Source organism: Diabrotica virgifera, chromosome 2 (genome assembly GCF_917563875.1).
Source record: "Diabrotica virgifera virgifera chromosome 2, PGI_DIABVI_V3a".
NCBI lineage: Eukaryota > Metazoa > Arthropoda > Insecta > Coleoptera > Chrysomelidae > Diabrotica > Diabrotica virgifera.
In genome coordinates, this window is record NC_065444.1 from 122717443 (window position 1) to 122737682 (window position 20240).

Genomic DNA, 20240 nt, shown 5'->3' on the forward strand with positions numbered 1-20240 from the left:
AATTTATTACACAACTTCCACAGTTTCTAAGATACCTAATATGTTTATTTATAACATATACTTACCGGGTCCAAACAAAGAGAGAAGTACCGGAAGTAGAAACAGACCATGCATCGCTCCACAAAACACCACCAAAAATACCATCTTAAAGAATACGGAGAATATATAGTTGTTAGCTAGAAGAAGAGCTATCATGCCAAGTATGGTACTTATTGATCCTTGGAATATGGGCAGCCCGAGTGCATATAAGGAATCTTTAACTTTTTCTTCCGGAGTTCGTCCTTTCGACGACATGTATGCGTAGCAAATGTGAGCCGTAAAGTCGACACTGAATCCTAAAATGAATGAATATATCAAAATTATAATACTCTAATCCTCCAGGGAAATAAGCTAGACATAGACCATGTTAGGGACACTCAAATATCCAGGTAGCTGACTACTTTTTTAGTTATTGTAGACCTATAGGAAGAAAACCAATCTGTTTCCTGCCTAGAGTTCGCGTCCGTTTTTTAATTATTAACAATTTAGTGCAAAAATCGCGAGTTTTTGATTTTTTGCACCTCATTCAGAAGCTAAATAGTTGACATAAAATTACAAAATTTAATTTTTTAGAACATTGAAAAACCTTTAAAATGCCGATTTATGAAAGTTAAAAAGTTAATTAGTTGCTTCGCAAATTGCAAAATAAGTGAAAATGGTTATTTGTTAATAACTTTTACTAAATCTAACTTAGAACTTGAGTGTTTCACGCAAAGTTGGATATTGAGGTACTTAACAAACTCTCAAAATTTGAGACCGATCAATTAATTAGTTTAAAAGTTATTCTATTTGTTTATCCCAGAGACCTTTATTTTGCAATAATATAAGACAGAAAATAATGCAGATTAATAATAATAAGGCCAATTCGGCGTATGGCAAATGAAAGTAGAAAAGTGATACTATCAAAATTTAGATATTAAAAAAAGATAAAAAAATGATCTACTGCCAAATTTTTGAAATTTTGTAGTTTATAAACATTTAAAATAACTTTAAAAATATTGCCCGTAGTAAAAATTATTTAACATATTCGAAAAGCTGGTATTTTACAGGAATTTTTAAAAATGTAGTTTAAATGGGGACTAGTCGTGGTAAGTGAAGGGGGATCTGGGAGCAGACAAATGCAAGAGTTCAAAAACTAAAAAAGCAACTTAAAACTACAATCATTCTCTGTATCTCAGGATATACTCAATGGATTTTGATCTTTCTTTTTTTAATTTGTATATAATTCTTGTATACAACTAAAATATGCAATTTGTCTAGACATTTATTAATTAATAGACAGTCTAATTTGTTTAAACAATTTTTGAAAAAATATTTTTTTCCCAAAAATCCATGTTTTTAATCATACTATAATTCCTAATCATAGAAAAAGTTAAGGTATACGTTAATAAATAATCTTCAATAAATAATTATACAATAAAAATAATTAATTTATTAAAGTGTCCTTTACCTTTTACTATGATCATTCATGATACTGTGATTAAAAAAATAGACTTTTGTAAAAAAATTAATTTTTCAAGAATTGTTTAAACAAATTAGACTGCTTATTAATTAATAAATTTATAAAAAAATTGCATATTTGTAATGTATGTAGAAATTACATTGAAATTAAAAAAAGAAAGATAAAAATCCATTGAATTGATCCGGCGATACAGAAAATTGTATTAGTTCAAAATTGTCTTTTCGGTATTTGAATTCAGTGGATCTGTAGGATCCCCCTAACAACCGTTTGAACTACATTTTTGAAAATTCGTAGAGGGTGCTGTGAAGGTGCAGTCTTTGTGCAAATTTTTCAACGAAAAATACAAATCCCTTTTTTAAAATGGTGTCAATGAGATTCCTTAATTATTATAAACAAATTAGCTGTGAATTAAAAAAAACACATGGCTCACTTTGGCCCAAATGTAAAAATTCGTGTTAAAATTCTAGCTTTTCGAAGGTATAAAATTATCTTTTCTACAGATAATATTTTTAAAGTTATTAAATGTTTATAAACTACAAAATTTCAAAAATTTGGCATTAGGATTTTTGACTATATTAATTAATTTTTTCATTTTTTTTTAATACATTGTGATACTATCACTCTTCTACTTTTATTTGGCATACACATAAATTGCCCTATATTCATTATTTTCTGTCTTATGTTATTGCAAAGCAAAAGGTCTCTGGGATAAACAAATAGAATAATAGGTCTGGATCCCGCGTTTGAAAAAAAAGTTGATTAATAGCAAGCTGAAAATTTGTTAATAGCTTAAGGGTGTCTAGTCGGATAAACTTTGATATATGGGAACACTGGAACAGGGGCAGTTTTAATTGTGGAACAGGTTAAAAATTTGAAACGGTCACACCACGAAAACGGCACATTTATTTTGTTCGACAGAACAGACTTAAACTCTTCGAACAGAGATTAAACTCTCATGCAAAAGTCAGACTGCTTCAGTGGCGGCTGGTCTGTAAGTGAAGGGGGAGGTCATATCCGGTGGTTCAAGATTTTTTTGGAAAAACAAGACCTACAAATCCCATTTTAAATAATTTCTTATTCCATCATCTGTATTGGTTTCTTATAACTTATTTTGCAATATGTTGTTTAAATTTAAGCGGATCTTTATTTGACAAGTAAATATGAAATAAGTAAAAGGAACAAGTCTTCATTACTAATTGTCAAATAAATCAGATAAATAGTATGATATAATATGTAATTATAACAGCCAGAATATCAACAAACTACTTAAACTCAAAACCTAAAATAAATAAAAACTTACATTTTTATGCGGATTTAAAAAGTAAATCGATTCTTCTGGCCTTAGATTTTGCGAAATGATCGATCACTTGCTCGTTGAAATTTGTGATCGTTCGAATTAAAGATTTCTCCATAGTTAACATAGCTAAAGCACACAACCTGTCCTCTCCCATAGTATTTCTTAAAAACGTCTTGATGCGTTTTAACGTAGAAAAGCAACGTTCACTTTCCACTGTAGTCATCGGCAAAGTACATAAAACGTTCAATAATTTTACACATTCAGAAAAGGTATCACATAAATTGTTATTTATGAATAACTGTAGAATTGAAATAATCCCGCTGTTTTTATCAAAATCTTCACGATCATACATCACTTCAAGTTCGGTAATAAATAAATAAAATATAACATAAATAAATAATAAAATAATATTAATCTCACGAACGCACTTAACTTAACTTTGTAAATTCCGAACTAATCTTACTCCCTGCGTAGATAGTCACGTCTCAACCGTAGATAAGATAGAAACTGAGAGATTTTAGTCTCAACAACGAAAACGATACCTACGGTCTACGGTCAATGACCACGATTTGGTACCAACTTGCATATAAGTGCGTATTTTCGTGAGCGTTCGGATTCTCAGTGCTGTATTCTCACAGTGAGGTCAAATAAATTTCTTGACCATCGTGGATGTTAGTATTTAGCTGTTTAAGAGTAATACTGCGGTAGTTTCAGTCAAAGATAAATTTGGCTTTTCGGTACCGTCAAACAGCTCGTATTTCATGTTAATTTATCGGTAATCTTTTGGCGGAATCTTTATCGCTATATTTTACAACAACAAAATGGTCATTGACGAATTGACCTAAAGGGACAACCGCCACTGCTATTTATCACGAATGGGCGTTTTAATGAGTGGAACATGTAGAATATGTCAAATGACAGGAATTATGACAGGTGATAAATAGCAGTCTGATTTTTGCATGAGAGTTTAATCTCTGTTCGGAGAGTTTGAGTTTTTCTGTCGGACAAAATAAATGTGCCGTTTTCGTGGTCTGACCGTTCCAAATTTTTAACCTGTTCCACAATTAAAACGGCCCCTGTTCCAGTGTTCCCATATATCAAAGTTTGACCGACTAGACACCGTTAAGCTATTAACAAATTTCCAGCTTGCTATTAATCAACTTTTTTTCATACGCGGGATCCAGACCTATAACTTTTAAACTAATAATTAATGGATCCGTCTCTAATTTTGAGGGTTTGTTAAGTACCAGAATGCCCAACTTTGGGTGAAATCCTAAAATTTTAACAATTTTAAGCTAAATGTAGTAAAAGTTATTAACAAATATCGATTTTTATTTATTTTGCACTTTGCAAAGCAACAAATTGACTTTGAACGTTCAGAATCGGCATTTTGAAGCTTTTTCAATGTTGTAAAAAATAACATTTTGTAATTTTATGTCAACAATTTAGTTTTTTAATGGGATGCAAAAATCGAAAAAATCGCGTTTTTCCACTAAATTGTTAATAATTAAAAAACGGACGTGAACTCTAGGCAGGAAACAGGTAGGTTTTCTTCCTATAGGTCTACAATCGGAATGGGACGTTTCATCGCCGCCGGTTCATCGCCGCCGTTTCGATGCCGGCGGTTCATCGCCAGTCCATTTCATCGCCGTCATATCTCGCATTTCTTAGAATTCCTAATTAATACTAAAAATAAATAATAATTGTAACTGTCGGAAATTCGGAAATATATCAGATAGCGATTAACTGACTGGCGATGAATCGACTCTCTGTTCGGAGAGTAAAGTCTGTTCTGTCAGACAAAATACATGTGCCGTTTTCGTGGTCTGACCGTTCCAAATTTTTAACCTGTTCCCATATATCAAAGTTTGTCCGACTAGACACCCTTAAGCTATTAACAAATTTTCAGCTTGCTATTAATCAACTTTTTGTCATACGCGGGATCCAGACCTATTATTTCTCCGGAGTATAACAACTAAACTAAAGCCTATAGTAAGTTTTAACTGCCATTTACATAGCGTAAGAAAATTATCAGAGAGTTTTACAAAAACTTTACGATGAGCTATCATACAAAAAAAAAATGTCAAAACTGTATTCAAATAATGTTGTTTTTAAGTGCACGTTTGCTAATATTGCAGTTTTTTTTGGGAGATTCATTAATTTAGGTAGTGATGTTCTCTTTCCTAGTCAGTCGTCCGATTCGGACATCGTACCACCTTGAACTTTCAATGATATATGTCTCTCTCCTCTGCAACTCTGAAGCATAGGTTTTGTGGAGCTCCGACCTCTTTTGCAATGTAGTCCACATACCTTGTTAGTGATTCCCTGGCTCTCGCTCCTTGCACCATCCCCTGCAATGCCAGCTTCTCCAGACCACCTCTATGCAATACATAATCAAAGTTAGTCGTGATTTTTTCGGTCGCAATGTTTCGAAGCCTCCTTCTAACGTACAGCTGTCTAAGAATATACTCGTTGATTCTGCTTGCGGTCCATAGTATTTGCAACCTTCTTTGCCAACAAAACATTTCAAATGCGTCTATAGTGCGTTTATCAACTTCTTTCAAAGACCAGCATTCAGATCCATATAGAAAAAAGGAGAAGACTATTGTTTTTAGAAGCCTTATCTTTGTAATAGGGTGATGCTATGGATTATCCATATTTTGGTGAGTTTTGTCATTGCTCCCTTTGCCATGGATAACGTTCTTTTTATTTCTTTGAAGCATCCTCCGGAATTGGTTATGAGGGTTCCCAGATACACAAATTGATTTACCACTTCGATGTCATTGATGCTGTCAATGTCTGGCTGGTTGATATTTCTTCGATCTATGAGCATAATTTTTGTTTTTGATTTATGTATGGACAGCCCTGCTTCCAAACTTACTTGTTCTATCAGCTCCGTCAATTCGTTCAAAGATTCGGCGAAAAGCGTTGTTGATTACTCTGCCGCCAATGGATAAGCTCCTTTCCGATTCTGGGATGATTTCATGAATGATGGCTTCTTCATATATGTTAAACGCAATGAGACTTATTACGCAGCCCTGCATGTGGTTATGTTAATGGAGGGTCAAAATCCTACATTTCTTCCCTTCTGTTTTCTGTAGTGTCTTTACCCTCATATGATGGGGGCAGATTATAGTTTAACTGTGCCTTGAACCTAAAGATTTTTTTAAATGTATCATTATTAAGCGGTAAGAGAAGCAGTATGCTGCTGAGACGAAGAATGATGAGAGGCGAATAATGTTTGCTTGATCTACCTAAAGTAGCTCTGGTAGGATTTTTGCTTGTGAATTTTGGTGTTGAGTTTTTTGTGTGTTTAGTGATTTCTATGTTGGGTATAGGGTTGGGGCGTTATCTCTACTATCGGGACTTCTTCTTGCTTCCTTGTCTTATTGCTATGGCTTATTTTATTATTCTGATTTTATAGTGTTGGATGGCTGTAATTTGTTTGCAGGAGCTATTTTAATCTGAAGTTTGCAGGAAGTATATTTTATAGTAGGTATATGCTGTACTTGTATAGGTACATATATCCGTGCAAATATTATATTGAATTAATTTAAAACTCGACCAAAATTAACTGTGGTTGTCCTAATATAGAATAAGAAAGCTTTTGATTTAATTTTTATAGCACCTTTTGATTATCTTAGTTGTAATGATTTCCGTATGAAGAAGTTCTTTCAGTCATGTTGCATAAGAGCTTCTGTTGCTTGTTGCAGTAATCAATTAGCTTTAGGGATCTTCTTGTTGATCAATCATGTTGGTAAAGCATTGTACTTGTAAAGGGTGTATTTAAATACATATATCTGTGTGTTGGTTTGCCGTAAGCGGTATGGCCTAAAAAACTGTCCATGGTAAACCTGTCCACTACGAGCCTTATTATTAGCAATTTTAGTATTACATGTGTATTATGAAAGACATGAAAGACATAGAGGAGATACATTACAAATATTTTCAGTTTTAATGCAGTGCTCAACATTATATATCGAATATGATGATGAGACTTCATTGAAACGTCTACGTTTTCTTATCAATAGGAAAGCTATTTCCGAATATCTGGAAATATACTAAAGCATTTTGCTTTCATTTCTGAATCCAATACAAATATATTCCATATTCTACTACTTAGATCTGTATTAATTTCGTCAAGAATATCATTGCTTTTATGTTCAGTATATTAACTTTAAAAGTGTTTCTTCTATATGTAAGATTGTATGGTTCTGAGAAAATTCTTTTAATTTATTATATAGGCATGTCGTTGGTTTTATTTTCTTATTTTACCGTTTTTTAATTAGTAGTACTTACCGATACACATAATTAAGTTGATCATAGATATGGAATCCAAGTTGACTCCCCATAGAGCCATGTAACCTACTACTCCTGCTTCGATTGATATGATGGACAAAGCGACCCAGAAGGAGCATAATATATTGGGTATAAATATAAACGTCACTAACATCATTATAATAGCTCCAAGCACCATATTTTGAATCGAGAGTGGTTTTACTAGTTCGAACTGAAAATTAAAAAAAGAATTAAATAATGGTTTAATAATATGCTTTATACCCTAGTTAATTCGCATGAGCTATGCACGGGATGTAAAGATTAGTTGATGGCGATGTCGTCATCGACAACATAAGAGATGCCTATATTTCTTCTATCTAAACAGTTATAATCGCGTAAAGTATGTAGTATTAAGTATAAAGCAAAAAATAATGAACGTTTGCTTTATAAAGATATGTCCGCAAATGCCTCGTTTCCTAGATACGAGATGTTGAATTTTTTCGTGCAAACTCACGATTTATTTATTGCTCTAAAACCGGTTGAGATATGCAAATTAACTTTGGTACATTTTAAGAGGTAGTTATTGCCCATTTTTTTGGCATACAATTAAGAATTTTATATTCACCATTGGCGTGCGTACGGGTAATATGACGGTGTAATATGACCCGCATGCACGCCAATGGTGAATATAAAATTTTTAATTTTATGTCAAAAAATGCGCAATAACTACCTCTTAAAACCTACTAAATTTAATTTGCTTATCTCAACCGGTTTTAGAGCAATAAATAAATCGTCAGTTTGTTAGAAAAAATTCAACATCCCGTATCTCGGAAACGAAGCATTTGCGGACATATGATTCAGTCAATTTGTACTCTACGAGCTCGCTAGTGGGAAAGTTTTGGGGTAGTTCTGATTTCTTTCATTATATATGGATTTTGGGCTGCTGAATCCGAATATGAGGTTTGCGGACAAAACTTCTTGCCGGAACATTGAAAAAATCGAAAAATTTCAGCTTTTTTCCGCTTTTTTGCTCAAATCTCGAAAACTATTAAATTTTTGTAAATGGTCTGTTAACAGAAATTAAAGTACTTAAAATTATCTACAAATATCACTATTTACTTTTGTTCTCAGACGAACCGTTCGGTTTAAAGTGCCAGTTGAAAATTGCCAATTTTTAACGGTCTCGGAAAAAGCCACTTTTTACATTCCAAAACTTTACTTTTTATTAGAATGCTGTCATTTGATAAATTTCTCCTAGTTTTCTGTACAAATAATAAATGTTAGTTCATAATATGAATATGGTATGTCTCTTCTCACAGCTTCCATGAATCCATTCCATCCTAAGATACCGAAAATGTCTCTGCTTTTCCCTTAGAGTCACAGATCAGGCACAGATGGAGTCACAATTTCAGTTGGTGTGAACATTCCCTTCGGCTCTTGATTTCTGATAAACCTTGAGGTTTTGTCCTTTAAAAATGTATTAGTTGAACAGCTCTCTGACTTCCATAAACCTCTGGTACGGGTTTAGTTTTTAGCCGAAGAATGGATTGGTTAGGAGCTATTGCATGTTTTGGTGCAATACCAGAAATGTCACCCATGACGTAAAAAGTGTGGTATCCGTCGATTGTAGGCACGTTAATCCTTTCTGTCCCAACGCTGCGTATATACGTTTTTGAAAAAGTGGGTCCGTATTCCCAGCCGCCGTATATATACGTTCAAGGTGTTATGGTCTCAATTTACCGAAGCCGAAAATATGCGTTGCTTATAAAATTTTAGACTGATTGGTTTCCCAATGCCGTAGAAATATGTCCGAAAATGTTAGATTATTGTTCCCAAAGCCTCAAAATGTTGGCACGTAAGACAGGTCTTGCGGACCCATTGCCATATATATTTGTTCACATATTTTAGATATATACTATATTGTAGCACTGGTGGCAACGCTTACAGGTAGCTGCTAGAAGGTGAAGCGTTTGTAGTCACAGAAAAGACCAGAAAAAAAAAGAAGCGAATCCAGAAACATTTGTGCAAGATGCAAATTCGGCCTTTGCGTAGTGTCATGTTTTGAGGAGTACCACACAAAAGAAAACTTTTAATTTTAATTTACATTACATTATTTTTTTAAAGTTAGTTACATTTTTTTTAAGATGGTTTTGCTCTCTAATGAGTACTTTTGAAAAGAAAACGTTTCAGTTGGTTAAAAAAAACTCATTAAAAAACATGTTTTGGTCATTTATTTGTTTATTTATATGCGACGTATATATAAGGCAATGGGACTCTAAGCATGAAAAAACCTTTGGGATTGAGAGACCAACATGCAAATTAAGGCCTGGCATAGAAAGAGTTAAAATCAGCGTTTTCGTACACCTGTTATGTAAAGCACGGCTGGTCAATTTTCTGCGGATTGCCTGCGATTGCTGACACTTCCAGATAAGCAACGCACTTACCCAAAGTCTTGTAGCGGCAGTAAGGCCCAGATAGTTGGTCGTTGCAGGCCCTTTCAGGGTTGGTCGTTGCAGGCCCTTGCAGGGTTGGCCGTTTTCTCTACAAAAAGTACGGCTTAAGAAGATAGGTTGATGTAGTTTCCTCTTTGGGGTTTTGTTCATCCTATACAGAAGCTGTTGGCCTGGAAGTGTCAGCATTCGCAGGCGATCCGCAGAAAATTGACTTGCCGTGCTTTACACAGCAGGTGTACGATAACGCTGATTTTAACGTACATACAATCGACGAATACCACACTTTTCACGTCATATGTGGCATTTCTTGTATTGCACCAAAACATGCAGTAGCTCCTAAGCAATCCATTCCTCGGATAAAAAAGAAACCCGCGCCTGAGGTTTATGGAAGTCAGGGAGCTGTTCAACTAATTCATTTTAAAAGGACAAAACCTCAAGGCTTATCAGAAATCAAGATAACAGATCCGAAGGAAATGTTCACACCAACTGAAACTGTGACTCCACCTGTGCCTGATCTTCTGTGGCTCTAAGGGAAAAGCAGAGATATTCCCGGCCTCTTAGGACGGAATGGACTCATGGAAGCTGTCACAAGAGATATACCATACCTATGAACTAACATTTATTATTTGTACAGAAAACTTGGAGAAATTTATCAAATGTCATTCTAATAAAAAATAAAGTTTTGGAATATAAAAAGTGGGTTTTGCCGAGACCGTTAGAATTTGCCAATTTTCAACTTTCACTTTAGACCGAACGGTTCGTCTGAGAAAAAAAGTAAAAAGTGATATTTGTAGATAATTTTAATTACCTTAATTTCTGTTAACAGACCATTTACTAAAAGTTAATAGTTTTCGAGATTTGAGCAAAAAAGTGGAAAAAAGCTGAAATTTTTCGCTTTTTTCGCGATTTTTTTAATGTTTCAGCAAGAAATTTTGTCCGCAAACCTCATATTCGGATTCAGCAGCCTAAAATCCATATACAATGAAAAAAATCAGAACTACCCCAAAACTTTCCTAGTAACAACACAATTTTATTGAATCAATATGTATATAAAGCAAACGGTCATTATTTTTTCATGCAGAATTACCCCTTAAAGTTTGTCGCACTTATTTAGAAACACCCTGTATTGATGAAGATCGTAGATAAAGATGGTAGTTGTTAAAGTACCTAACTTTTTTATTATCCAACATAAACGAATGAATCAAAAAGCAAAATGTTAGGAAAGCCTAAGGCTACAGTCGAGTTTTAATTTCAATATTTTATATACACTAGAATATTTTACAGGGTGTTCCAAACTTTGAGGAAAAAACACACTATCATTGTTACACCCGGTCAAGGTCAAAGTATTAAAGCGTAGTGCCTACACTGCAGTGGGAAGCCCGATTCGATATCGGGCGATTTACGCTTTAATACTACGCACTACGTTTTAATACCTTGAGTTTGTTTTCTCAGTAATTTGCTTTATGAACCCGTAGATATAGGCAGCGGAATAAGACAGGGAGACTCATTGAGTCCTCTGCTTTTCAATTTAATCATGGATGAAATCATCAAAAACGTCAACAAAGGAAGAGGATATAGAATGGGAAACAAGGAAGTAAAAATACTCTGCTACGCAGACGACGCAATATTGATAGCCCAAGATGAAGATAGTCTGCAAAGATTAGTCCACAGATTTAACATAAGGGCAAAAGAATTCAATATGACAATTTCATCTCAAAAAACTAAAACTTTAGTAATTAGTAAAGAACCAATCAGATGCAAAATAGAAATTGATGGTATCAGTATTGAACAAGTAATGGAAGTAAAATACCTTGGAATTACATTGTCAAGTTACAGAGACCTAGACAAAGAAGTGAGAAATCAAGTACAAAAAGCAAATAGATTGGCAGGATGCCTTAATAACACTATATGGCGAAACCGACATATTAACACTGAGATGAAGTCAAGAATTTATAAAGCCAGTGTAAGACCAATAATGACATATGCATCAGAAACAAGACCCGATACAGCCACAACACAAAGACTACTGGAAACGGCAGAGATGAGAGTACTGAGAAGAATTACAGGAAATACACTGAGAGATCGAAAGAGGAACGAAGATATTAGAAGACAATGTAACGTACAGTGTATAAACGAATGGACACTAAATAGAAAAAAAGAATAGAACAACCATATAACCAGAATGGGGGAGACACGTGTGGTCAAAATAGCACGAGATAAATCACCAATCGGCAGAAGAAGTATCGGCCGACCGCGCAAAAGATGGAGCGACAACCTTCCATAGAGGTATCAATCCGCCAATGAACAAGCAGAATTGCTTATAAAGAGGAAGAAGAAGAAGAAGAAGAAGAGTTTGTTTTCAATCCGACGTCGCATCGGATCGGAGAAAGACGGATCCAATGTAGGTGCAGCCTAAAACGTAACAAATATCGGTGCAGCCTGCTCCAAATGATTCTGCAGGGTAAGATCCACAACAAGAGACGCCGACCCAGGAAGGCGGAAGATGTCTGGTCTGCACAATTTCCGAGATTATTGCAACTTTATAGTCCAGAACAGATTAAAGCAGCAGTCATTAAAATTAGAATCGCCATTCCGGTAGCCAATATTCCTAACTGATAGGCACTGCTAGAAGAACAGTTTGCAATCGCAATTTATGGTAGTATATAATATCGTAGGAGCACGATTTGTCAGTTTTTGGGTTTCACTAACAAAACTAACATCAACTTAGTATAATAACTAGACTGGGAATCCAAATCAATCTAGGTACCTATATAATTTGCCAATATATTATAACAACCAATAGTTCAGTAGGTAAACTATCTGTTTTTCATACTTCTTACCTGGTCAAAATAAACAAAATATGGATTAAACACAGTAGCGTTCAACGAAGATTGTTCACTTATTTTCCTGATGGCTCTAACCATTTCCTTTTCTTGCTCTGTACCTGATATATTCACAGCTTGTATAAGAAACCTCATGGCTATAATATTTTCACCGCTATCGTCAAATTTTACATCCAAAGAAAAAGCACTGCTGGGAGCTAACCATAACTAAAATAAATTAGATTAATTTAGTAAGTAGTATTTTCGTAGGCAGAGAATGATTTTAACATAAAATAACAGTTAACTTTTTAGGAGGATTTTTACAAAAATTAGGGGAGGCCTATGTTCAACTTTGGACGCAGAAGGCTGGATAAATAAAATATTTCAACGGACAAAAAACAAGAAAAACAATAGATAAAAAAATAGATAAATGGTTTAATAGACGCTCAAATAGGATATAGAAGTATTTTTTACGTTCTTAAGGGCCGATTGTTCAATTGAAGATTACCTTCAGATTAAAAATAATCTTCAATTAAACTTAATATTTCGTTGTTCAATGCAAGTTTAACACCTAACCATCTATTAACAAGAGATTATATTAATCGCTCAAAAACGAAGGATTAACGGTGTGAACTAAAGATTTGTAACCTAACTTTCTGTTTTTCAATTAAATATTTTCAAGAAAATTTCACATTGAAACAACCATAGTTATTGCACTAGGTAGGTATTGAATTGTTCTTTCTACAAATGTTTAGTAGTAGATGAGATTTGCAGTAATAATCTATTATAATTTGGTGTCGCTAATAATAATAATGGCTATTTCTAATATTGGTGTTTTTGATTTTGATGATATGCCATATCACAGAGGACGAATATTTCTTAGCTGTTGTTAATACAATTTTTTTTTTATTTCAAAAAAATGTACTTCTTAAATAATTTATATTATTATAACCCATAATACATATATGCACATAAGCAGTACACAAATAAATTAGATTTCTCAGTGTATAGGTACTTATGCTTATGCTTTCTAAAAATTTATTTATGATAATTATTTATACGTAAATACTAGTCCTGTCGCCAAGGGGGGTACAACGGCCTCCTGTATTCAGATGGACTTACCCAAGTTTTTTTTTATGTATTTTGACCTGTAGAACACGAATTTTTTGGGTAACAGTTGATCCGGATGTCGATAAGATTGTTATAAACCAAGAAGTTGAGGAAGCACATAACAGCGATTTCTCGCAAAACAAAACATTTTTTTGTATTTTTTGGGCCATTCTAACCAAAAAATGTTTCTACAAATTTTTTCTTAGGATGCATAGTTTTCGAGACAAACGCGGTTGAACTTTCAAAAAATCGAAAAATTGCAATTTTTGAACCCGAATAACTTTTGATTAAAAAATAAAATAGCAATTCTGCTTACCGTCTTTAAAAGTTTAAGTAAAATTTTATCTGTTTTGAATATTTGCCTTGCTAAAAATTTATTCTTTGATTGTTAAAAAAAGCTATAAACACATAGTGTTTCCCGTGCCTAATACATGCGTTTTAATGCATGCTACGTAGAAATAGCGCCGCTTGCACTTTTACCTCCTCTACCTACTCATTCGATTTTAAATGAGAAATCATTGAAAACATCACTCAAGCACTAGGTGTTTATAGCTTTGTTTTAACAATAAAATAATAAATTTTTACCAATACAAATAATTAAAACCGATATAATTTGACTTGAACTTTCAAATGCGGTAAGCAGAATTACTATTTTATTTTTTAATCAAAAGTTATTCGGGTTCAAAAATTGCAATTTTTCGATTTTTTGAAAGTTTAACCGCGTTTATCTCGAAAACTATGCATCCTACGAAAAAATTTGTAGGAACATTTTTTGGTTAGAAAGGCCCAAAAAATACAAAAAAAAAGTTTTCTTTTGCAAGAAATCGCTGTTATGTGATTCCTCAACTTCTTGGTTTATAACAATCTTATCGACATCCGGATCAACTGTTACCCAAAAAATTCGTGTTCTACAGGTCAAAATACATAAAAAATCTTGGGTAAGTCCATCTGAATACAGGAGGCCGTTGTACCCCCCCTGGCGACAGGACTATACGTATTTCCATACGTTTCACTTGCTTTTGATTATGTGTAGAAATCAGGTAAAAATAAATTGGAATAAATTGGAAAAACTTTTTATGAATTTTTTTGGGAAGGAGTGATATAGAATTTTTATTGTTAAAAGCTAAAAATTAACATTACATTAAACATATGTTTTATGACATAAAGTTAGCAGTTCTCTTTCTTTTATTACTTTCTTTCATTTTAATTATGTTTAATTGTGTAAATTAAATAAAAATAATCACTGATACAAATTAACATAACAAAAATACACATGACTCTTAGAAGAAAATTTAAAAACCTTACTTCAAAAATTATTAACTTTATACCACAGAACACATTTTTAAGTACAATTTTCATGATAAAATTTGTTCCAAGCCGTTGATTAATAACTGGCAACATTGTCACCGCTTCAGTACTCGGGTTTAATAAATCCGAAAGTTAACCAACATTGAACAACTTAAGAAATAATCTTTGAATTACAATTAAACATGGTTTACTTAATCCATGAGTTAACTACTGATTGAACAACTGGCCCTTAATAGTATATTATGCAACAAGCATTTAATGATTGTCATTATGAAGCGAGTATGAGGGTTACGAAACGAGCCGTATGCGGCGAGTTTCGTATAGAGTACGAGCTTCATAATGATAATTCAATGCAAGTTGTATACACTATTTTTCTATGATCATTCACAACAAAAAATATATTCAAATTTATTAATTTTGTAACACAAATAAATTCAGTAGTTTGTCAGTTTGACAGTTTGTTTACAATTGAGAACTGTCAAAGCGTAAGTATTTGACTCACCATTGGTCACTGCGCGTGACCACCTTTATCGCGAATGCCATATCGCGATTCTATTGGTTAAAAATCTGTATCTTAATGAAAATCTGTATCATAATGAAGTTCATTATGATACAGGTAGTGACATCATAATTTATATATTATAATATGAGAATAGAAAAACAAATTATTAGTAACTAAAGATATGTTGGAAATAATATTATAAGCTGGTAAACAAGTAAAATGGTATCAGATATACATGTCTTTATACTATTAAATACTTAGCAGTCACCTACTACTACTTTTAGCTTTTCTTCATTTATCATACTTACTTCTTTTAAAGCATCTGTAAATCCTTTTTTAGTATTGACTGTAAGATTAAGATAGTCTTGATTTCTTTCCGTATATTGAATAAAACTTCTCAACCAAGATTCTGTATATAACGTGTTTGAAATATAGGAAGTGTTTTCAAATGTTTGAGTTAAGTTTTCCACCTGTGCTTGGATCTTTGGGTCGGAATAGTCGTATTGACCAGAAATGATAACTTGAACCCTAAAAAATAATTACTTATTAATTACTATAACGAATTAGAAACCTATTATAAAAATAAATAATGATAGAAATCTGGTAAAAGTTTAAAAAATAATAACCACTAGTGATGGATGTTATGTCTCCTTTTTCTGCATATATCCAGAGTTACATACTAACATTTTTATACAATATGTGATCGACTTTCAATATTTAAAGTCAATTCTTGCGTTATCGAGGGTCTTAAAAATTGTCCATGTTTTCACAGGATTCAAATGATTTTTTGAAATATGTATATCGAATCCAGGTGTAGTGTTACATTATAATTACATTATGTATATGCTGCACTTTCTTCAACTTTTCTTTTTCGTTAACAGTGCTATAAACCGATCTTACTGCAGTGTATTGACGTATTTGATGTACAATATATAAGCATATCATAATTGTAATTTATGATATGCTTTCCAGAATTTTGGAACCCAATACTCGTAAGTAAAAGTTAAATAGATTGGTCTCCTATGTTTTTGAAGTAACTGAGTAGTCTGAAAATGGTGTTTGCTGCCTTCGATCTAGTACTCAAGGTTATACAAGATACGCTTGACTGTTTCAGGCTCTCTACTGCGGAGTTGCAGCTTAAGTCTTTATTAAACCATCTCCATTGTATGCAGGTGTTTCTTGAACATGTCCAGTAAGGATTTCTGGTTATTTTCCGCAATACTACAGCCCTATCAACTCATGTTCGTTCAATATATTTTTGGCATTTGCTTGACCGACCGAAGTATTTTGTTACGGATCCTCCTCTATCAAGTTCATCAGCTCTTGTATTGCCTTTTATGCCCCGATGAAATGAGACTCATACCAGTGTGACACTGTTATGTTCTGCCAGTTTATTGAGTTCTTGGCATTCCCACACCAGTTTAAAATCTACCTTAGAGCTTCTATGAGTTTGGCTATTTGTGCATATATTGATCCTTCGAAAGCGCCCATAGACAAGGCGAAAACGGCGGGTTCGTTGGAAAAAATATTCCCATGAGATTTTTTGCATAATCACATTTGTGAGACACTCCAGAATAAGGTTCAAGAAGTCGCCCACACGAAAACTGGTCCAATTTTTTTTTAACAATTTTTTTTTTAATAAAATTTAAAAATAATTATTTTCGGTCCAGACAATTTTTTGTAGGTTTTTTGGGCCATTCTGGACAAAAAAGGTCTATTATAAAGTTTCTCTAAAGTTGATCGTTTTAGAGTTTACGCAATTTAAAATTTGAAAAACGCGAAAATGGCGATTTTCAAGGCTTAATAACTCGGTTAAAAATTATTATTATGAATTTCAGAAAGAGACCAAATCAAAGACTAAAGCCTCCACTACATGATCCTGAAGAAAGTGTCATTAATTTATTACTAAGCTGTTATTTTTAATTATTAATAATGAGCCGTAAGATCGTATTGACGCGGCTGTAAATGTGAGTGCGAGTAAGATGCAACATTGACTGCCGGAATGGCATCTCTCTAGCACTCATCATTGCCGGCCGCCTAATACGTGCATGGCGCTCATTATTTTTACTTAAAAATAACAGCTTAGTGATAAAATAATGACGAAAATTTCTTCAGGATCATATAGGGCGGGCTTTAAGCTTTTATTTGATCACTTCTCACTTTCATAATAATAACTTTTAACCGAGTTATTAAGCTTTAAAAATCGACATTCTTCGTTTTTTTCAATTTTAAATTGCTTATAACTCGAAAACGAGCAACTCTAGAGAAAAATTATAGGAGACCTTTTTTGTCCAGAATGGTCCAAAAAATCTAAAAAATGTGCCCGGGCCGAAAATATGAATTTTTGCAATTTGATTAAAAAAATTGAAAAAAAAAATTTGGACCACTTTTCATCTGGGCGACTTCTTGAACCTTATTCTGGGATGTCTCATGAATATGATTATGCAAAAAAATCTCATGGGAATATTTTTTCCAACGAACCCGCCGGTTTCGCCTTGTCTATCATGTTATGTTCATTGTACAATGAAATATTATATAAATCTCTGCCTGGGTACAAAATACAACGATCTACTAGTGGAATAGAAATGTATGCATATATACAAATTCTCCTAGACCTAACCCATCTGCAGTGCTAGACTCATCTGTATACCAGATATAACCCTGCAGCCTGGGATGAGTAGTTTCTACACCCAGTCCCTTAAGCCGCGTCCTCTTTGGTAAAAATTTGTGACGAACCAGCTGTTCGTCGCAAATATTTGCATGCTTGAGGTAAATTGTGCTAATTGTGGACGTGTTAGTCGCATAAATCGGACGCAAGAATTTTCGACGAACACAACGCAAATGCTCCATTGGTTGTCGGTTTTTGAGCGAAGGTCAAAGGATTTGCGTCGCATACGGTTTGCAGTGTGGATGCTGAGTTATTTATCCCACACAACCTGAGCAGACGCGCACGAACCATTAATTCAATACGAACGTAAAAATTTACCAGTGAAGACGCGGCTTTAGTTTAAGCATCATATAATCAGAAGCCATTTAGGTCGCTTACAGACAGAACCACTTTTTGAAGTCGAAGCCAACCGCAAAAGTCGCTCGCTTGTCGCTAGTATCGGCGTTTGCTGTGGTTCTGATCGACTTCTCTTTGTAGTTAACAAGCGGCGACAAAAGTAGTTAACAAGCGGCGACAGAATGTAGTCTGTACAAGCAGATTAATTATGAATTCGAACGAAGAAACATTGCTTTTGTCGCTGCTACCGGCGTTTCTAAGTAGTTTCGTGTGAAAAGAGAATCGCTACAATTATTGAGAAGTCAGCCGTCGGGATCGGCGACAAACGACGACAGAAGTTGTCATGCAGTCGAGAAAACGCCCGTGTGAAAAGGAAATGCGTTTTGCATTGTTGTTAAATGACGCCTTCAAGTAGCGACAGACAACCACAAACGCTCGACTTTTGGCTGCCGACTTCGACTTCAAAAAGTGGTTCGTCTGTAAGCGGCCTTAGAGTTCAAACTTCCTAAAGGTGGTCAGCAGTACTACATTCTCTTCAAAAATCCACCTGCTCTATTTGCTGATAAGAAGTTAACTAGATTCTGTAGCTATTTGATATGACACGAGAACAATTATTACCTGTATGGGAATTCCCTATAGTAGTCATCTTCCCTGTCGAAAAATTCAATCGCGTAAGAATCGTTTTTGGCAACCTTTCTTCTTTCTAGACCTTCTTGTATTTTAGTAATGCCATAACCAGCTCCTAAAAGGTATACTGCGAAAACCAGGATAACCAAAAACTTAACGCATCCGTTGTTCAACATCGCTCCAAAATAATCTCGGAAGAATACCATGAATCCGTGCTCTTTGTTGTCTTGAGGGTTGTCCATGTCGTTGGGATTAACACCACCGCTGCAGAACCATCGGTAAAGGAAGTTTTTCTTTTCTGTAAAGACAATTTTTGTTAAAATATTGTTTTGGTATGATAGTATAGTATTGAGAAAGGGGTGCTATTACTTAATACTGTATAAGCGTTTGATTTGTATTTTGTATTGGCTACTTCCATTTTCCTATTCTAATTTATATTGTCCTAAGGTAACATTTTTTTGTTGTTTAAATCCTTTTATATTTTAGTAAAATAATTGATACATACGAGGAACTTTTAACAGAGGTATGGAGAAGATGTTTTATGTATATTTTCTTGTACATAACTTAGGTTGTTTTTACTCGGTTGACCACGTCTACTAATCTCCTAATCAATAACTGATACGAATACAATTATAGAGAATACCAGTTATATTAACAACGTCTTCAAATCCTATTTATGCAAAAAATATTCTTATAAAACAGCGCACCCCGACTTCAATAGTGTCATAACTCTAAAAAAATGGAAAATCTGTTTTTGGCCTAACACGTTTCTTTAGGTATTCCCTTCATTGTGGAATAATATCACATAATTTAAACCAATTACAAAAAACTCGAAGATGTACCACAAGGTTATTTATTATTGTTAAAAAACATATAAAAGGACGCGTTTCGGCTTTACACAAGCCATCATCAGCTTAAATACAGGACAAAAACAACGGACTGACCAGAAAAACAGGAAGGAGGAAGAATCAGCTAGTTTACATTATAAAATATATAGATGTACACATTTCTTCATTAATAATTAGCTATTAATAGCATTTTGTTATTATTGTATTGTAAAATCGTCAAGAACTTCCGCATGTAGAGGAACCATCATGTGAGCCGGTCAGGTGACACCTGACCGGCTTCGTTGCTTCGTCTATATGTGGATAAAGGACAGAGAATACGTAACATCTCAATATTCTATTTCTATACGAACTCTTTCTGTAAATATTAAGTGAACTTTTCGTTTATTTTCTTCTTGTCATGTCGAATTATTAATACTTTACCAAGATTGCTGATATAGTATGGTATAGTTAGACCCAAACCCAGACATCCAAAGTGAAAGTTATCCTCCAA

At 33.8% G+C, this 20240-nt stretch overlaps 2 protein-coding genes across 3 annotated transcripts in view; both read right to left on the reverse strand.

Annotated features, from left to right (window-relative positions):
* The window catches only part of LOC126879610 (cilia- and flagella-associated protein 251-like), a 140034-nt gene that overhangs the window by 58119 nt on the left and 61675 nt on the right, over positions 1 to 20240 (reverse strand). The gene's annotated exons all lie outside the window — the stretch shown is intronic.
* Positions 1 to 20240, reverse strand: part of LOC114331488 (patched domain-containing protein 3) — a 378804-nt gene that overhangs the window by 18394 nt on the left and 340170 nt on the right. The window contains exons 9-13 of the mRNA XM_050642776.1: positions 18894 to 19200; positions 15580 to 15799; positions 12370 to 12579; positions 7098 to 7308; positions 66 to 335 (exon numbers count right to left, since the gene is read on the reverse strand). Coding sequence (XP_050498733.1) covers positions 66 to 335; positions 7098 to 7308; positions 12370 to 12579; positions 15580 to 15799; positions 18894 to 19200 — 1218 coding nt within the window. The remainder of the gene's footprint in view (positions 1 to 65; positions 336 to 7097; positions 7309 to 12369; positions 12580 to 15579; positions 15800 to 18893; positions 19201 to 20240) is intronic.